Source organism: Lactuca serriola, chromosome 1, assembly GCF_051521515.1.
Source record: "Lactuca serriola cultivar US96UC23 chromosome 1, Lser_US96UC23_V15, whole genome shotgun sequence".
In the NCBI taxonomy this organism is placed as follows: Eukaryota; Viridiplantae; Streptophyta; class Magnoliopsida; order Asterales; family Asteraceae; genus Lactuca; species Lactuca serriola.
Genome location: NC_136408.1, coordinates 30,757,642 through 30,777,277, shown reverse-complemented (window position 1 = coordinate 30,777,277; position 19,636 = coordinate 30,757,642). Strand labels below are relative to the sequence as shown.

The 19,636-nt window shown below is 36.5% G+C and overlaps 1 protein-coding gene across 2 annotated transcripts; it reads left to right on the top strand.

The window, feature by feature from the left end:
- Positions 1 to 2,594: 2,594 nt before the first annotated feature.
- Positions 2,595 to 6,922, top strand: LOC145080095 (RNA-binding (RRM/RBD/RNP motifs) family protein). 2 transcript variants are annotated; one of them, XM_079023148.1, is made up of 6 exons: positions 2,595 to 3,094; positions 3,313 to 3,448; positions 4,293 to 4,473; positions 5,158 to 5,194; positions 5,280 to 5,565; positions 5,718 to 6,922. In XM_079023148.1, exons 1-6 carry the CDS (start codon positions 2,885 to 2,887, stop codon positions 5,756 to 5,758), a joined length of 891 nt encoding a protein of 296 aa, XP_078879274.1. In that variant the 5' UTR covers positions 2,595 to 2,884; the 3' UTR covers positions 5,759 to 6,922. The 2 variants fall into 2 exon arrangements, with proteins under 2 accessions (XP_078879274.1, XP_078879275.1); XM_079023149.1 differs by having other exon boundaries at positions 5,698 to 6,922.
- Positions 6,923 to 19,636: the final 12,714 nt, after the last annotated feature.

Here is a 19,636-nt window from a genome sequence, read left to right as displayed (position 1 = left end):
TGCTGCTTGCAGTTAATTAAGCAAAGTCTTGTACTCACAACAACGAAGAGATAACATCGGTCGACGTCCAGGAGGGGGTCCCATGACAAAACTCTAACGGTCTAGCTAGTGTGTAACGACGTGAAAATTTAAAACAATTTTCCATTTTTCAAACACAACATGTCTCATACAAATCATCTCAAAACTCGAGTATAGCAAATGTCATCACGATAAAATATACCCCAGAATCTCAAACACTATCCTCTATTAGTGTGTACAAATCATGTCGACGCCTTCCCGCGATCCTCGTTAGTACCTGAAACACATGTCCCATAACACGGTAAGCATAAATGCTTAGTGAGTTCCCCAAAATACCACATACAACACATAAGCCACTCGAGGCTATAACTCGGTAAGCCCATCTGGTCAATGTGTCTCAGTGGAACCCTCTAGTCTCATAGCTCGTTGGACCCTCTGGTCCAGTTTGGTTGAGGACCCTCTGGACTCGTACGTCGTTGGACCCTCCGGTCCGGTCTATCACATAGCATACATAAATAACAAATCACATAATCCCAAGCAAGCACATAACACGTAAGACCCTCCGGTCTGCACATAGATACCACCCTAAGTAATGTATAGTGAGAAGACTCACCTCGCTAGATGTCTAGAAAACTTTCGTGCTCGAATCCCCGATCTAGCCTCCTCCTATCAAAATGATAATATCTCAACTCAATACTCTCATATGTTCTCATCTTTAAAGAATGGGTAGAAGACCATTCTACCCCTCCATGGCCTCTCATGAATCCGGTTGACCAAAACCCTAAGGTCAACGGTAGTCAACTCCAGTCAACGGTCCAACTCTGACGAGACTCGTCGAGTGCACTGGGGTGACTCATCGAGTCCATGCGTGTCCTATGAATTCTCCTAAGGCCTTACTTGAATCGTCGAGTCAACCTTACACTCGACGGGTTACCACTGAATTGTGGGGCAACTCGATCCGACTCGACGAGTTTCTTCCATAGCAACACTCATTTGACCTTCCTAGGTCAGATCTGTTTCTCTAACTTATAGATCTGGCCTTCTAGCACCCAAAAGTCACGTAAAAGTGCAATCTTTATGCTCATGCACCACACATCTAGCTCTATTTGATAAAATAACCCTTATAATGGTGTCTTAGGCTTAATCCTCTTATGTGACTGCATAAAGCTTGACTCATGGGACTCTCTGTACCTCTCAAGGTCCAGATCTGAAGTCTAAGCCTTAAGGGGACCTCATACACTCAATATCTTACACTAAAAGAGAGTAGAGAAACCCTAATTTCATGAGGTCTAATAATCATACGAAATAGGTACAGATTCGAACCTTAAACAGCAGCCTATAATGGAATAGAAGTAGACCTGAGCTCCTTTGGTTGATTTAGCTTGAACAACCTTCTCCCTCCTTGCAAAAATGCACTAAAATGAAGAAAATGGCTTCCTCTTTCACTCTAAACTCTCTAGATCGATAAGGGTCTCTCAAGGGGAAGGGTGGCTGCAAATGAAGGCCATAAGGGCCTTTAAATAGGTCTCAGGTCCAATGATTTAGGGTTTCTGTCCACAGCGCGGACTCGTCGAGTCGACTCTCCGACTCGTCGAGTCCCTTCATTAATCCGAGTCATCAGTCGCGATCCTACTCGACGAGTTTAGGCGTCAACTCGTCGAGTCCCCCTTCTTAACTCACAATAAATACTTAAATTATGATACATGGAAATCCGGATGTTACATAGTGTATGCTTGAGGATAAGGCAATTAGGATTTTTCTTTGGAAAGAAGGTGATCCCTTCTTCTGGAGAGAAGGATCCTTTATACCTATTGTTGTTTGTGCACGATCTCAACGGTGCTTTTTGTTCCGTTTGGGCCGACAAGACGTGGAGGAGTCCCACTGGAGGATTATGCACCACTAGTGATCATCTGCTATTGGTGCAGTGTAAACAAAAGACAATGCCTTGGGCGCAACACGTGCCGCTTTAGGAGGCGACCAACTGTGTTTTATCCTATTATAGACCAAAAATTGTCATTAGGTATTGGACCTGGGCGCGAGGGCGCCAAGCAAGGGAGTCTTAGCGCGAGTGCGAGAGCCCGAGTCTGAGACTAGGATAGATTTGTGACCGTTAGTTAGGTCGTATGTGAACACCTCCAACAAGTTCGTTACCTAAATTTGTAAAAAAAATAGTTTCCTAGATTTAAATGAACCGAAAAGTTAATTACCTTAAATAATCATATTCGTGAAGTTTAAATGTAGATTTAAAAAAAAAAAAAAAAAGAATTTACAAAAAATACTCTAATTTCAGAATTTTAAATGTAAAACCAAACAAAAAAAGGATATGGTCATTTTATTTCAAGGTTACAGTAAATAACAAAAAAATTATAAATGAAAATGTTTTGACATTTTTACAAGTACATGAGCTGTTAAAAACTTTGAATGGTTTAACATTGTTTATTTACATAGATCTCGAGCATATTTTGATGCTCTATGAAGGTTTGACCAAGAAAGTATACTGCAATCGCAGGGTTAGAAGGTGGTAGAGATGGTGGGGTGTCACTGGTGGTGTATATAATTGATGTCCGTATTATGATAGGCCCTTTCCTCTTTCCACCTTTTGCTTTTCTCTCTTCTTCTCCCTCCATCTCTCCCACCATTTCTTATTTCTTATTTCTTTGTTTCCCATTTTGCTTTATTTTTCCCTCGCAGTTTAATAGCTGGATCTCTGACCCAATTGTCTGCTTGATCATCAACACCATCACTTTCTTTCCCCCTTTGTTTTCTTCTTTTCAATTAAACCCTAGCTAGCTACTCTTCACCACTTCCCTTATAGCAAACCCCAATTTCACCTAAAGAAGATCCAAGAAAACAAGAGAAAAGAAAGATGACTCCGGCGGCGGCTGCGGCGGCGACACCTACTAATTACACGGCCGGACAGTTTGGTGATACGACTTACACAAAAGTGTTTGTTGGTGGGTTGGCTTGGGAAACCCAGAAAGATACCATGAAAACGTACTTTGAGCAGTTTGGTGAGATCTTGGAAGCTGTTGTCATCACTGATAAGACCACTGGCAGATCTAAAGGCTATGGCTTTGTATGATCCCTTCTTCTTCTTCTTCTTCTTCTTCTTACTTTCTTTTTTAAGCATATTTACATCTAGATCGTGTAGAACATGGGTTGTTGGTTAAGGGTTTTCTGTATATTAAATTCTTGGAAAATAATTGTAATCAAACGAAGACACAAAGTTAGGCTATCATGTGAGTTTTGTTCTATATGCCACTATTTGACACCAAATTCCGACCAAAAATGCAGGTGACTTTCCGGGAAGCCGATGCGGCGATGAGGGCTTGTGTTGATGCAGCTCCGGTGATTGACGGCAGGAGGGCCAACTGCAATCTTGCTTCTTTGGGTGTTCAAAGATCGAAACCCTCAACCCCTAACAAACTCGGTATGTATCATTTCTCTTAATTAATTACAATAAAGGGTTTAATTTGTTCATAGAAAGTATTATTTCATGTTGGTATTCTTGAATTTATAAAACTACAAATCTTTTACGACTTTAGGTTTGTTAATTATGACTAGCATTTGGAATCTTTTAAGAAAACGAATTGTTCGTAGACATGATCATGTATATATACGCAACTATACATTGGGCAGCCTATTGTTAATCTATAAAGATAATATCTCATGGTCATGGTTTCGGATTAAAGAAGTGGAGCTGGAAGATGAATATCCATTGCAAAAACACGATTAAGAAAAAAAATAATTGTGTTTTTTTTTTTTTTTTTAATTAAAGAGAATCAATGAATATTATCGAGTGAGGTAGGGTTTCCACTTTTATAAAGAAATATATCAGTGTAATGCTTTAATTACAACCACACCCACAAAAACATGCATACATGATATATGTATCTATATGTTTTTCTTAAAAACAAAAAAAAAAAAAAAAAAAAAAAAAAAAGACAGGTCATATACAGCTAGCTCAACTTGGTGGTACTCATGTATTTCACTTCATTTTCTTTTTTCATTTCTTATAACATTAGGGTTATTTCAGTAAACTTATATACACCTATCTCGAACGAAAAAATCATGTAATTCGTACGATTTCTTTAGTACAATCTGTCAAAAGAAATCTGTTAGCTTGTAAGTCATCCATTTACTTGGGATCAATTAAAGTACAACAGTTTCGCATACATATGCATATATATTTTTGTATACATCACTATCATGGCTTAAAAGCATGTACATATAATATGTGTGTATAGTTGTAGTAATAAATACGTATAATGTAGGTGGAGGAAGGACCATTAGGGTCATGGGTGGTTATGGAGGAGGGTATCATCATCATAATCATAACCATCATCAAGCTGGTGGTGCAGGTGGAATGGGGACGACAGCTTTCCCTTCTGCTACAGCCTTCCCTCATTATGCCATCCACCAAGGCATCCCTTTCCCTGCTACTAATCTTTATGGGTATACTCTCTCTCTCTCTCTCGATACAATACATAGACATATCTATATGTATGTATCTATGCATTACGCATGGAATGTAGCCACCAAGTATCACATTCCCTGCTGCTAATTAATCTTTATGGGTTAGTGTGTATATATAGACATATACATGCGTACATATACATATATATAAAAGGTTGTTAGAATAAATATTTTAGTTGAAGCATGTGGGCAAGAGAAATAATTAAACAATATTTGAAGGTTTCTTCTGTAAATTGGCCCTTCTGTATCCAGGCGTGCTTTGCTGTGCTCTATCATCCACATGCCTAGCCATCATGATTGCAATCCCATTCTTTCTCTCTCTCTATATATTCTCTCTCTCTCACACACTCTCTCACACACACTCTTTCTCTCTGACCCTAGTCAAACTAACCTGCAAACCGCACATGAGCAGTACTGTACATTACAGTACTTCCATTACGACTTTAAAGATAATTTTGGGACTTTCGTTCTTTTTTTAATCCATTTCAGCAGGCATATGCCATGTACTATGTGTATGGATGATTGTATTCTGTTCTTTCATTTGATTTTTTCTCTTTAAAATATTCGTTCATGCATCCCATGCATAAACTTATAGTCATGTTATAACTTCCACTATACGTTAGGTTTTCATTTTTCTAATTTTCCTTACTCTTGGATCTTCAGATACTCTCCATATTCTCCAGATTACACATATCCAACGGTATGTTTTCAAATTACGTTGCGTTTTTTTTTTAAACGTTTGAATTTGGTTTTTAAGACTTGACTGGTTTCTTGTGTTAATTCAGAGTTACTATAATGTTTATGGAGGCACAAATGGGCAGTATCCATATTATGGAGCAAACGCCGGTGGTGGTATGATAACAGCTGCCGGAGCTGCCGCCGCAGCCGCCGCCTTCTACCCCTACCTGAACATGGCGGAAGGTGGTCATGGAAACTACGCAACTGGTCAAAGCTATGGTGTGTACCCTCATCATCTTTATCAGTATTCTGCCGTGAATTCTTCAGGAGGATACCCACAACAGTATGGCACTCCGATCTCCCTAGCAGCTACTCCACCATTGCAACCTGCAGGTTTAATTTGCATTAAATATATAGATTTTATAATTTATTATATACTATAACGTTTCTTTCATTTCTAATTAATTAATCACACTAACGACAAACTAATCGATTCTAATGATTTGTTACTAACATTTTTGACAGTTTGTTTTGCTGTACCACAGGCGTAAACATGGTTCTACAATCGCCTGCTGCTCATCATTAAGAGATTCAAGAACTACGTTGATGAAACCGAGCCTGCATGCATGCATAGTTCTCTTTTCATTCTCAGAATCTTTTCCATTCTGAAAAAAAAACCCACCCGACCTTTGGCCCAACCATGGTTATCTCTTTCTTTGTCTCTCTTTCATGGAAGCCTTGTAAGTCAAGGTTATCCAAGGTATGGAATCAAGCCCCCCATAGGGGTTATCCATCCAAATTTAGAGGACATTTTTCTATCTTCTCTTTAAAGGGCAGGGTCCCCTACAAGAGAAGGACACCCCAAAAAGCATATGCATGTGCATCTCACCAACTTATGGCTACGGAAAAAGGTTCATAAGTTGGGGAAATTTTTATATAAATTCTTGGCCTATGGGAAAAGGTCAACAAAAAAAAAAAAAAAAAAAAACTAAGACATCATAAAATCAACTCATTTCTCTTGAATTAAGAGAGTTTGTAAATGCTTCAAGTTTCAAATTTTGATGAATGATGTCTTTTTTTTATATATAAATATATACATTAGTTTAATTAATCATGGGGCATTGGAACGTGCCTTAAGTTTTTGTTTTTCTTAACTTGAACCCTAGTCTTAGATTTTTAAAAACTTGGCTAGCATGTTTTTGTTAAAACTATTTCTAAAAAAATTTCTTTCTCGGAAAACAACTGATCATCCCTTCTTATGGTAAGAAGGGGTGATCATGTTTCTTTTTTAAAATTTCTTTGTAAATTCACTTTGGCTAAACAATGGGATTGTTAAGCCATGTTACTAAATAACATTAAGGTGTAGTTGTAGTGCATTTAGGGTTTTTACCGACTTTTTTAGGTAGGTATCATGGGCTTCGTTAATGGAAATGGAGTTCAAATGCATTTGGAAAGTAAGCCTTGAGAGATATTTTCAATCTCTTGGTTTACGATCTCTAACACATCAACCATGGTTAGGACTCAGGTCAACTTTTCCCTTTCCTTCCCTTCCCTTCTCCCCCTCTCCCTCCTATCTGGCTCTCAAGTCTCAAGTAATTTACTTTGAGATGAAACTTAGTACTCTTTTATAATATGTAATCATGATCGAAGGTTTGAACATGGGATTGTAACTAGGAATTAATTAATGTTGCTTAATTACAACACTCATTCTCAATCAATGGTGATTGAGATGAGCCTCTACTTAACCAAAGTTTATTTTCCTTTAGAAGACGTATTGCATGCTTTAATATTCTTTAATTACCTTGCTAAATAATCCCCTATCATGCGACTCCATTTTTCAAATTTGAAAAAATGACCATGTTTCACAAACATATTTACGTATTGTTAAGTCCCATTGTTGGGTTTTTAGTGTTAGATGGATTATTTTCAAATTAATTGATAACAAGTATTTTTATTTTCTCAAAAAAAACATTCAATTCGTCTCGTCTAAGAACATGCAACGTTTATTTCCTACATGCTTTAATACACTTTTTGATCAACAATAAAAAACTTAAAAGGTTTTCAAGTAAGATAAAATTACGAAACTTGTAAACAGTTAACTATTAGTTTCACAAAAATGTAATTATTGTTATTAGAAAAATTGAAGATATAGTTTAAAATCTTATAAAAATGTTAAATATTGCATTTTTGAGGCGTTTTAAAACAAACGATATTGTATATATGAAATAGAGAAATATGCAATGTTTTAAAAACCAGTTTTTTAGTTGAACCGGTATGGTGAACGATTTTCGGTTTAACCGGTTCGACCGCTGAATAAACCGGTTTTTATAATTTTCACATTTTTTCATATTTTTTTACACATAAATACATACACAAATAAATAATTTGATGTACACAAGTGCAAACATTAAAATAGATATGAAAACAAGTTGTAGATCAATCTAAATACATTAAAATAACCCATAACCGTAAGTTTTACATCAATACATATGCATTAAAAATAAAATAAAGGCCTAGATGAATATAATACGTATCAAAAAACTTCATAACATTTATCATTTGTTTTTATTAATAATTTTTTTAATAAATGTGAAAAAATACTAAAGTTTTATTATGCAAACGGTTTCATATCTATGTGTTTTTATTCAATTTAACCGGTTCAACCGGATTTTTATATAAACCGGCCGATTCGATCTGGTTCAGAAATAGACATAAAACCGGTAATAGTTGAACCGGTCCTTTCCCCGGTTTCCGGTTCGACCGGCCGGTTCAAACCGGTTTTTAAAACATTGGAAATATGTATGAGTTTTTTTTTTTTTTTTTTTTTTTTTTTTTTTTTGGGGAGATATGTATGCGAGTTCAAGCCTACGCTACGCCAATTAAGTCTTCATGAATCATGAGTGTTGTATCCCATTTAAGTATATGTGCTAAATATTTTGGTTGCTAAAAAAGGGGAAAAATATGAATATAACATCAAGTCATGAAGATCTTCAAAATAGAAAAAGCAAAAGGAATCTAAATAAAAAACTTGAACTTTAGTAGTCCGGTTTTTAGAAATTTAAAATGAAAGTCGAATTTCTCTTTTGGGATGAAAAGAATATTTGGAATAATATATATACGTGTCCATCGATCATGATGCATGCATAAGCATATCACAATATTTTTCACGTTATATATATATATATATATATATATATATATATATATATATATATATATATATATATATATTCCATGAAATGATAAATAATAAGCAACAAAATTGGAAAAGAATACGGGAAAAACATAAATGCATATACAAAAGCCATCAACGATGATGGCTTTTTTAAACAAAAAGTTAAAGATTAGTAATGATGGTGGTATTTAAAAGAACCAAATATCATTAATGTCGATAATTTTTGTATTATAGGGAAAATACAGCCATAATTAGTTGAATTTTAATATAATTGTGTTCTTTCAAAGAAAGACCATAAACTAAAAAATTGAATGCAAAACATAATGTCTGTCTTTTCAAATTGATTGTTGATGTTATCATGATAATGTCTTCACTTTATGGAACCTTCAAATTGTCTTTGCTTTATGATGACTGAAACCTAACTCCGAACACGAAAACTTTTTCCCGGTTCATTGCTTGTATCTTTTTCTTTCTGGTTTTAGTATGACTTGCTATGATTTTTTTCTTCTTTTGTGATCATTTTTGTTACATCGACACAATAAAATGGAACATTACCTGAGAGAAGCAAGGGTGTTGACACTTACATTGACACAACATTCTTTTTCTTGGTATAAAAAATATTTTTTCCTGATGGCGGCCATCTTTTGAAGAAAGGATGACATTCATTGTCGTGATATGACTTGTTACTTGTCAATAAAAAAAAAATCAAGTTATTGGTAAAGGTGATAGTAAGTGAAGCTTAGGGATGTTAGTGAGAATTTTAAATAAGCTTACAAATTTTTTGTACACTCCAAACAAAGTTTATAACAATAAACATAATATTTTGATTTGTATATGTTATTTGGTATTAGAGATAATTCCAGAGATAATTCAATACAAATAGATTAGATTTAATTTAAGTTTTAAATCTCTATTTGTATGGCTAGTTAGTTACGCTTTGTTGTATTCGTGTACTATATATACCATCAATATACAACCTATAATTTTAAGGGAAAATCAATAACTCTTATATGGTATCAGCCTTATAAACGATCCCACCATAAATTCCCCCATTCTTTTTCATGGCCGACAGCTCATTAGAAACACCCTTCTCTCTTGCTAATATCCTTCATCTTCTCACAGTGAAGCTCAATTCCACCAATTACCTGCTTTGGCGAAACCAGGTCCTTCCCCTCTTGTCTTTCCAACAACTTGTTGATCATGTTGATGGAACCCTAGTTGCTCCTACAACGACAATTGACGTTGAGTGAAAATCTGCCCCCAATCCTGAATTTCTTACCTGGAAAGAGGCGGGTCAAAAAGCCTTTCTTATTCTACAATCATCTCTATCAGAAGAAGCCATGACTGAGACTATTGGTCTCCAAACTGCACGAGAGGTATGGGTCTCTCTTGAACGTGCCTATTGTCATGACTCCCAAAAACGGATGCAAACCCTTCAAGATCTTCTTCGTCAATTAAGCAAGGGTTCCTCCATTGTTGTTGAGTATGGTCGCAAGTTTAAGGCTACCTGTGATCAACTAAGCGCTATTGGCCACCCCGTTAGTGAGATGGATAAGACCCATTAGTTCTTACGAGGGCTTGGGTCTTCTTTTGAGATGTTTTCAACAGCTCAAAGAGCTGTATGTCCCCGCCCCTGCTTCCGTGATTTGTTATGCCAAGCAGAGAGTCATGAGCTCTTTCTTGCCTCCATGAACAACTCTCCCCATCCAGTTGCTTTTACTACTCAATCTACTCGTACTCCCAATCCCTCTTCTAAAGGACGAAACAATATCTCAGGGGGGGGGGGGTTCCTCAGGTGGTCGTAGTCGAGACAGACACCCCCCACATTGTCAACTTTGTCATAAGAATGGCCACTGTAGCACCTGATTCCTAGTAAGTACTCCTTGTGATTAATATTTTAATTTTATTCATTTTTACCTTGGACTCGGCGAGTTGAAGGACCAACTCGCCGAGTAGGAGCGGGATAAGGCGCGGGGTTTGAACTTTTTACTCGGCGAGTCGGTCCCTAGACTCGGCGAGTAGACCCTGTTTGGACAAAAACCCTAATTCGGGCGTTTGCACCCTATTTAAACGCTCTAACTTGGCCTCCTTAGTCCCTAACACTTCCAGAGAGCTGTAGAGAGAAACCCTAGCCCCCATATTGTTCTTGAGAGTGATTTTGGCCTTGTGAAGAAGGTTTGGAGCTTAGAGGAAGGAAGAGGAGGTTGAATGATGGGTTTTGGTCCTAAGAACATCCTATGTGCTCATACAAACGCTAATGCTTGGATCTAGGTTTCTCTATTGTACATGCAAGTTATCCAAGACTATAAACCCTAATTCTAGCATATGGAAATCGATATTAACATATAATTAGGTTTAAGATGTTACCTTGATTGTTATGTAGTAATAACAATCCCAATTCCTCCTTGAATTGACTTTGGAAGGCTTAGAGTCACAGGTGTCACTCCTCTAATGACTTACAAACACCATAAGCAAGAGGATGAAGAGGAGAGAGGTTAGAGGCTGCCCAAAACGTGTTCTCAACCTTAGAAAAGAAATTCCCCATGTTTTTGAGCCTTAAGGGTTCTATTTATAGTGAGGCTATTAGGGTTATCTAACAAGGAAACCCTAATTTGGTTGCTTAAGCCCTAAGCAACCCATAGACTCCTTTAATCAAGACCTTGGACGATTTCCTTATGGGCTTCCCATAAGAATTCGTCCAACCCTTGATATAAGGCAATCCATGGCCCAAATTGTAATTATCCTATAATTACAATTCCAGTCCCTTAAGTTTAATTAATCTCTTTTAGTCACAAAACTAATTACCAATTAATTATTGACTAATATTAATTAAACAATATGATTTCTCCTTTAATATATTATTCTCATAATATATTAATAAATCATATTTAATCCTTTCTCTCCATAATTCGTCCTATCAAGTTGCTTTGGTGAAGGCAACCCAAAAGGACCATGCACCATCGGGTCAAATACATACCAAAATAGTTATGGACTTAGACACTAATCCAACAGTCTCCCACTTGGATAAGTCTAACAACTATTCTGCGTATGACTTCAGATCCTGATATGCAATTGTAGCTTTCCAAAGCCGCTGTCAACTCTGATCCTATCAGATACGCGTGTCCTTAAGATAAGGGATCATATATTCCTCCATTCTTGATATCGTATGAGATATGATTTCAAATCATTCTCTTTGTACTATATCTCGATTTCTGATTTATGACGACTGACTAATTGAACAAATCAAATTAGCCCTAGCCCGGCCGAGCATTTACGTTTGTCATCACTAAATCATCGAGGGGCCCAAAGATATCGCTTTTATCCTTCTTTGGATAAAAGGAACGGATAAACTTTGATACAATGCTTGCTTGCACTCACTTACCGAATTACACACAACAATATGTTTTATAACACCAAGTTACTAGTGCGTTTACATATTATCAATGTGCAACCGATTTGCAAGATACAACTCACACATCTCGGTTTCAAGAATATAAGATGTTATCGTCTCACCAATCACTCGTGAAAACAATTCATGGAGTGATCCAAGTGAGCGTGGGTTTAATCCAATGCTCAAATCACATTCATAAGCACTCATGAACGTTGCAGCAAACATTTGCTTATGTCTAATGCTCTTTAGACAATCCACACACCAATTCACAACAGTCTTCATTCATATCTACTTCCAACATATGAACGACTGTGACCCGTTCGAATAATTCGATTATTCTTAATAAACTCAATTATTCTGGAAGTCAAAACATGCAAAGTGAAACACAAGAATAATACTAATCCCATATGGCCTCAAACCTTTGAGTATAAATAAAACTCCTTCTATTTATCACCATATCGATTACTCATTATTTGTCGTTTCGGGTAATCAACTTCTTACTTGAATTATTACACTTGTCCCATGCTCTTAGCATGCACACAATGTTTACCTATGGTTCTTACTTTTGTGAAATAGATCAAATTGAACACATTTCCAATCATTCTCATTTCACAACTCCAAATCCTTTTTCATAAGTGTGAGAATATCAAATTCTTGTTACTTATAAAATATGCTAGATTCTAATATTCTATGCAACTATCCTTTCGTAATGTCACTGCACCAAAGTCACAAAGACTATTGCCAATGATATTACAAAGTCCTCTATCGGAGATTGTTACAAGACAATTCCATAGACGTGATGTCTCTCACTCAAAGTACATTCTTTGAACATCCTTTTGCATAGAATTTCTAATCTAGTCATAGATTTCTCAATATTCAATTCCCAATATGGACACACTTCCATATGTTCCATATGACAACTCATTCTTAATAGAATCTTTTCTATTCATAATAGAGTCGATATGGTCCATCCAATATGGAAACATTTCCATATTTTCTAATACTATACTTCCAACTACTCACAAGCAACCAATCCTCGTCGAACTTTGGATTGTCCTTTGATAGTTGTTTAATTATTTTAGTCAAAACCAATTCTAGTCCCTTTTCCCTCTAAATGCCCTCGACATTTGGAAAATTTTAGAATGGTCAAACATTAAAGCATTTGCAATCGATCCTATACCCGAAGCGTATGGGACACGACGCACAATGTTTTGTTTGCTATGTTCTCAAAATTTGAATTGTGAAGAGGAATGCCGTAATCATAATCAAAATTTTAAGAACACACTATGTACCTTTGGCTAAATTTATTAACATTTCTCAACCTAATCCTTTAGATTTGAAATGAAGCATAATATTCTCTCCCTTAATTATAGCAAAACAACTTTACAACCCTTACGACTTTGCAAGGTATAACTCTTGTTTTCTATAATTAATATTGCCAACTTGCAATACGTGCCTTAATAATCATACAATCATAACATTTATGCTCCCACTAGCTTTGACACATATTCAAAAACATCTTAACTTTCAGAAAGACAATACCTATTGAATTTCTTAAGTCCATGTTTCTAATACTTAATGCTTTGATAATCTTTTATCAAGGTCTCTTAAACTTATACACCTTTGCCTTAGATATCTTATATGTGTGTCTAAACAATTGCCAAACCTCACAATTCAAATTATGGAAAGGGATACCGTAATCATAATCGAATTCGAGAATGCAATTTTACGATCACTATCTTCTTAAAATCTTTCTTAGTGAAAGCATTTCCTCACAATCATTTTCACGAAGGAGGAAATCTTATGACACTTAGATTTGAGCGGTGTATGTGTTCCTATCCATGTGAATTTGTTAAAACCAAAGTTTACGACAAATTTAAACTCATATGGACCGAACTTTCTTAATCTTGATTTCTTGCCTTATGGTAGCACAACTGCCCACCACGTCTTCCAAGTAGTTAAGCAGCTCACCTTTTTCTTATCAATGTACATTCCATTGATCAAGGTCCTTGCCTTTTAATGCATTCAAATGAGAACTCATAGGACTCACATGCATAATTAACTCGATTGGATTGGCATAGAAACAAAATAATGTCAACACGATAGGTTGTAAACCTCAACTCGTGTGCTAGTGATGATCGATAGGTTTATTTGATTTGTTCTTGAAACCTTTCAAGACCATTAAGACTCCCACTGACTCCTTGACATATAAGATTCTCTTGTCAATAAACATTTCTTGACAAACAAATATTCAAGAGTTAGTGTAGTTTTTATCAAAACACTTCATAAATTGGTCCTAGTTGGTCTTTGTCTTATCCAAGACATCACAACTTTCCACATTTGATGATTGTTATAAACCTTCTTAACACTTATCACTCAATGTCACAATCTTAACTTTAAGACTTGTTTTGGAACGAAGTATGATTGACTTCTTGATTTAACCATTTCTCCAATCCTTGATTCCTCTTCTTAAACATACAATTGTACTAAGACTCACTTAGAGGATCAATTGAGATATGGTTCTTAATCATTAAGACCTATCATAAAGCATAAAAGCTACTCTCCCTTCTTCTTAGAATGGAGAAATTTTTTATCTTTCTGCCTACTTGATTCTTCTTATTTGTTCTGCTTATTTATTTAAACTTTTTCAATCAATTCATAATCACACTTAATCTTGTAAGTATAATCATATTTACTAAACCTTTAGTAAATCATGACGAATATCATTGTTACTCTTATGGTGGACTTGATCAACACACACCTTTGTGTGCTCGATCTCCTTGTCCTTCACTTGACACTTTGTCAATGAATTAGTCTAATTTTCAAATATGAAATTTCTCATTCATCGTGCAACCAAGTTGCATGATTCCAAGTTTCTGTCCAATTGAAACTTGGGCGATGAGAAACTCTCCCTATTTGGTAAATTCTCAACTTTCCATAAATAACATAATAAGAACCAAATCCATTATTGCTAATAATAGAAATATTCAAACATCAATTTTTTCATATACGCCATTACAAGGATAAATAAATAATATAAAAATCAAAATTTATTTTATTGCGGAAAAATTTGTCCTTACAATGCAATTCATTGAAAAACTATGCTAATACATCTTTCTTAGCAATCTAATTCTAACTCTAAGTAGTAGCTCAAGAATCTAATCTTTAATTAATGCGATCGAAATCCATTTCTTCACGGTTAGATTCTGCTCACTTCTTCCCTTAAGCTTCTTTTTTTTTCGATCCTACAAAACATCAATTGTAATCTCATCACATTATGTATTAAGAATCTACAATAGAAGCTTAAAAGAGTTAGTCAATGGATTTTACCTATATTAGAGACATACGTTTCGACTCTCCCATCTCTTAGATCTCTCAGGTAAATGGGGCAGTTTCGTCTCCAATGCCCTTTCTCTTGGCAATAAAAGCAAATTGACTCTTTTGGAACATGACATGGAACTACTTCAGACATTTCCTTTCTCTTATGATCAAACTTTTCGATCATAGCATGTCTTTCATTTCCATTGTCTATATCCATAGAGGTCTTGAAGGCAGATTCACCAATCAACTTTGCTTTTCTATTGCGCCAAACCATTGCTGATTCAGCAGCAACAAGCATATAGGTGAGATCTATAAGGTTCACGTCGTAGTTCATCATATAGTACTCTCTTACGAACTCACTATATGAGTTAGGAAGTGACTGAAGAACCCAATCAACAGTCATTTCCTCACAGACAACAGATCCCATCATTCTTAACCTATCAATGTGTGACTTCATCCCTAGGACGTGTGCACACACTGACTTTCCTTCTTTGTGTTTACTTGCCAAAAGGGCTTGAGTGATATTGAACTTTTCAAGCCTTTGAACTTGTGGGTTAGGGAGAATAATTGGAGGAAGAGGAGGAAGTGAAGCATGATCTCTTGTTCCTCGATCGAATCGTGGAATATCATCTTCATGTGGAATGCTTGTTCCACGAGATTTGAGAAGACCATAGTTGTCGAACTTTGACATCTACAATACGGGAGAAAAACGAATTCAAGTTAGTTGATAGATTGAGTCCTTAGTAAATCACCCAAATGAGATACTAAGGCTAGGACCCAACACAATATTCTACAACTCGGGAGAGGGATGTCGTAACCCTAATTGCAGAATATTTGAAGGTAAGTGAATGACGATTCACTAATTTCCACCACGAAAAATGAAAAAGAATTTAAGTTTTAAATCTATGAAAACTCCTAGATCCTTTGAGATTCATTGAACTTTCAATGGCATGTTTAATTCTCGATATGCCCCTCTAGTTTGTGACTGGGATGCCGAGGATCACAAAGCAGGTGTGAATAACCATGCAAACTTACATGGTGCCCTCACATGTTACAGTCACCTATTCGATGTGCCGGTAAACCACACACGCTCCACCGAACTATGACAAACATTGAGTCACCCTTTGCTACCTTTGCTTAGAACCATTTAGTGTGCCGGTAAACCACACACGCTCCACTAACGTCTTTGCAAGGGCACAAAGTGTAATTTCATGGAATTGCATCAATTCACTTTTGCCTAAGTAACTAAGATTGGGAATTTTATGAAAACATTTAGTTACTTTAATAATTCATTATACTTATAATGGAAGGTTTCGTCCTATCCTACCCGTTCGGCTAACGACCCTCCACTAGTCAAGGGTGCGGTGGGTAAGAGTGGATACCCATTCAATCGTCATTTTATAGGCAATTTCCTTAAACACCCCTTATAGACCAGCTTCGTGAATGAGGCCTACTAACGGTAAGACTGACTTTTACTCATACATATATATAATGTTAGACTTTTAATGTTATATACAGTATAGGGTGTATTTTATACTTTTAAAATATTAGGTGGTCAAATTTAACAATTATACCTTTAATTCAATTAAATTGTAAACCAAAACTTTTATGGATTTATTAAACCTCTTTTAATTATACACCTTAATTAATTAATAAAACCATAAGGGTGTGATTTGAACTTTTTCAAAACAATACTAGGGTTTTAGAATTTAACATTCCTAATTAAACTTTTAATCAACTTTTAAATTCCAAAACTTGAGGGCAAGTTTTGAAACATTTCAAACATTAGAGTTTAGAATTTAAATACACATCAAAATTAAACCATTTAATCAAAATTTAAATTCCAAAACTTGAGGGCAAGTTTTGAAACCTTTTTCAAAACATAAGGGTTTCAACTATTTAAATTTCAAAACTTTTGGGTTCAAATTTAAACTATAAAACCTAAAGGGCAAAATATGAAACTTTTCATAACAACAAGGATCAAATAACAAATAATTTAAATTAATATTTAATCACATAATTATCCATATTTGATTTGTTTAATGATTTCTTGCAAAACAATTTATCAATTTAGTCAAAATAATTAATCAATTATCTTATAAGGAAACAATTATCTTATTAATTGATAAATATTTTCAATTAGATCAAAATTATAGTCAAATATATCATATAATCGGATTAATATTGATCTAACATGATAAGGTAACTATCCCAATGCAAAAACAGTAAGAAATCCCGAGATAACCTCCATCTGACGAGTTGACTCGTCGAGTCAAGCTTGGACTCGTCGAGTCACCTTGGACTCGGCGAGTTCAGCTATGGACTCGGCGAGTCCAGCCTCCAGAAACCCAAAAAAACGAATTTTCCAGATATGCAATGCATCAATACAATTGAAACCAAGCTAGGCTCTGATACCACTGATGGGTTTTGGTCCTAAGAACATCCTATGTGCTCATACAAACCCTAATGCTTGGATCTAGGTTTCTCTATTGTACATGCAAGTTATCCAAGACTATAAACCCTAATTCTAGCATATGGAAATCGATATTAACATATAATTAGGTTTAAGATGTTACCTTGATTGTTATGTAGTAATAACAATCCCAATTCCTCCTTGAATTGACTTTGGAAGGCTTAGAGTCACAGGTGTCACTCCTCTAATGGCTTACAAACACCATAAGCAAGAGGATGAAGAGGAGAGAGGTTAGAGGCTGCCCAAAACGTGTTCTCAACCTTAGAAAAGAAGTTCCCCACGTTTTTGAGCCTTAAGGGTTCTATTTATAGTGAGGCTATTAGGGTTATCTAACAAGGAAACCCTAATTTGGTTGCTTAAGCCCTAAGCAACCCATAGACTCCTTTAATCAAGCCCTTGGACGATTTCCTTATGGGCTTCCCATAAGAATTCGTCCAACCCTTGATACAAGGCAATCCATGGCCCAAATTGCAATTATCCTATAATTACAATTCCAGTCCCTTAAGTTTAATTAATCTCTTTTAGTCACAAAACTAATTACCAATTAATTATTGACTAATATTAATTAAACAATATGATTTCTCCTTTAATATATTATTCTCATAATATATTAATAAATCATATTTAATCCTTTCTCTCCATATTTCATCCTATCAAGTTGCTTTGGTGAAGGCAAACCAAAAGGACCATGCACCATCGGGTCAAGTACATACCAAAATAGTTATGGACTTAGACACTAATCCAACATTGAAGTGCGCAAGGAGGGGAGGTAGATCCGGAATCTACACTGTGAGAAGCTTCCATTCAGGTAGAAAAGTTCTTACCTTGATCATTAGTTCATTAGACCCCCTTTTTGTCCCAAATTAGTGGTTTCAAGCCCTAAAACCTCAAATCCCATGTATTTACGCTTTAAGTTCTGAAAGGACTTCAGATTGAGATCTTATGGACATCCTAGAAGTATAAAGTCTCTGTGGTTGGGGTTATTGAGGTCCCTATTGAGAGTATGACCCCTTAAAGAGCTTGGATTTGCCTTCTTGAGCTTATAGGGCCATGCATGCACGTAAAGTTTGCAACTTTACGTGATAAGCATGCCCTAGGAGCATAGATCTATGGGTTAGAAGCGTTGCATGTCTCAGTTTTGGTCTGTATGGGAAGTGGGTCGAAGGGACTCGGCGAGTCCCAAAGTGGAACTTGGCGAGTTCTATGAAGATGGTCTTAGACTCGGCGAGTTGGATGAACAACTCGGCGAGTCCTATGAAGATTGCCTGGAACTCGCCGAGTTGTTCTTCAAACTCGGCGAGTCATATGAACTTTCACTGAGTAAGAGGGGTTAAGTGTCGAAGGTCCAACCCTTCGTATCTGCACGCGGAATTAGCAGTGTAACGCAGTCCCAAAACCCCAAATCCTCTCACGGGATGCTCTGGTGAAGATTGGAAGCGAGTAGGAGATCTGCTCGTGGAACTCGACGAGTTGCTCTCGGACTCGGCGAGTCGGATCACGAGTTGGTTCTATAGTCCCGAGTAGTGAGTTAAGGGTGACTCAGTGAGTGGAAAGAGGGACTTGGCGAGTAGGACCGGGCTAGTAGGAGAAAGACTCGGCGAGTCTATGCCACGACTCGGCGAGTCCAGTCAACTGGAAGTTGACTTTGACCAAGGAGTTGACCTTGGACCAGGGATGGGTCAATCAATTGACCTAAGGGTATTTATGAGTGGCTAATCTATGTTTATGGATCTGTAGCCGGAGGATTACCGGTGCAGCAGCCAGACGTCCAACAGTCAGACTTTCGGTAGCTACTTTTCGAGGTGAGTTTCCTTCCAGTAGTAATGGGTCTAAGGCACCAAGGCTGGCCCGTTTAGACGATATGTTAGTGTCGGAGTGTGGGCAGAGCCCATATCTCATGGTTGAGTTTGATTATGACATATGTCGGTATGATAGAATTGTTTATACTTGTTGTCTGTGTGATACTTGTATGTTATGGTTTAGCAGCTAAGTGTGGGCGAGGCCCGTATCTCTCTGATAGTGGAGTGTGGGCGAGGCCCGAATCTCTCAGATAGCGGAGTGTGGGCGAGGCCCGTATCTCTCAGATAGCGGAGTGTGGGCGAGG

What these genes read in the sequence shown, in the direction of transcription:
- LOC145080095 (XM_079023148.1), top strand. Translation starts at nt 2,885, where the DNA reads ATGACTCCGGCGGCGGCTGCGGCGGCGACACCTACTAATTACACGGCC. An exon ending in CCTGCTACTAATCTTTATGG is followed by an intron (nt 4,474 to 5,157) that starts GTATACTCTCTC and finishes TTGGATCTTCAG; the next exon opens with ATACTCTCCATATTCTCCAG. An exon ending in CAGATTACACATATCCAACG is followed by an intron (nt 5,195 to 5,279) that starts GTATGTTTTCAA and finishes GTGTTAATTCAG; the next exon opens with AGTTACTATAATGTTTATGG.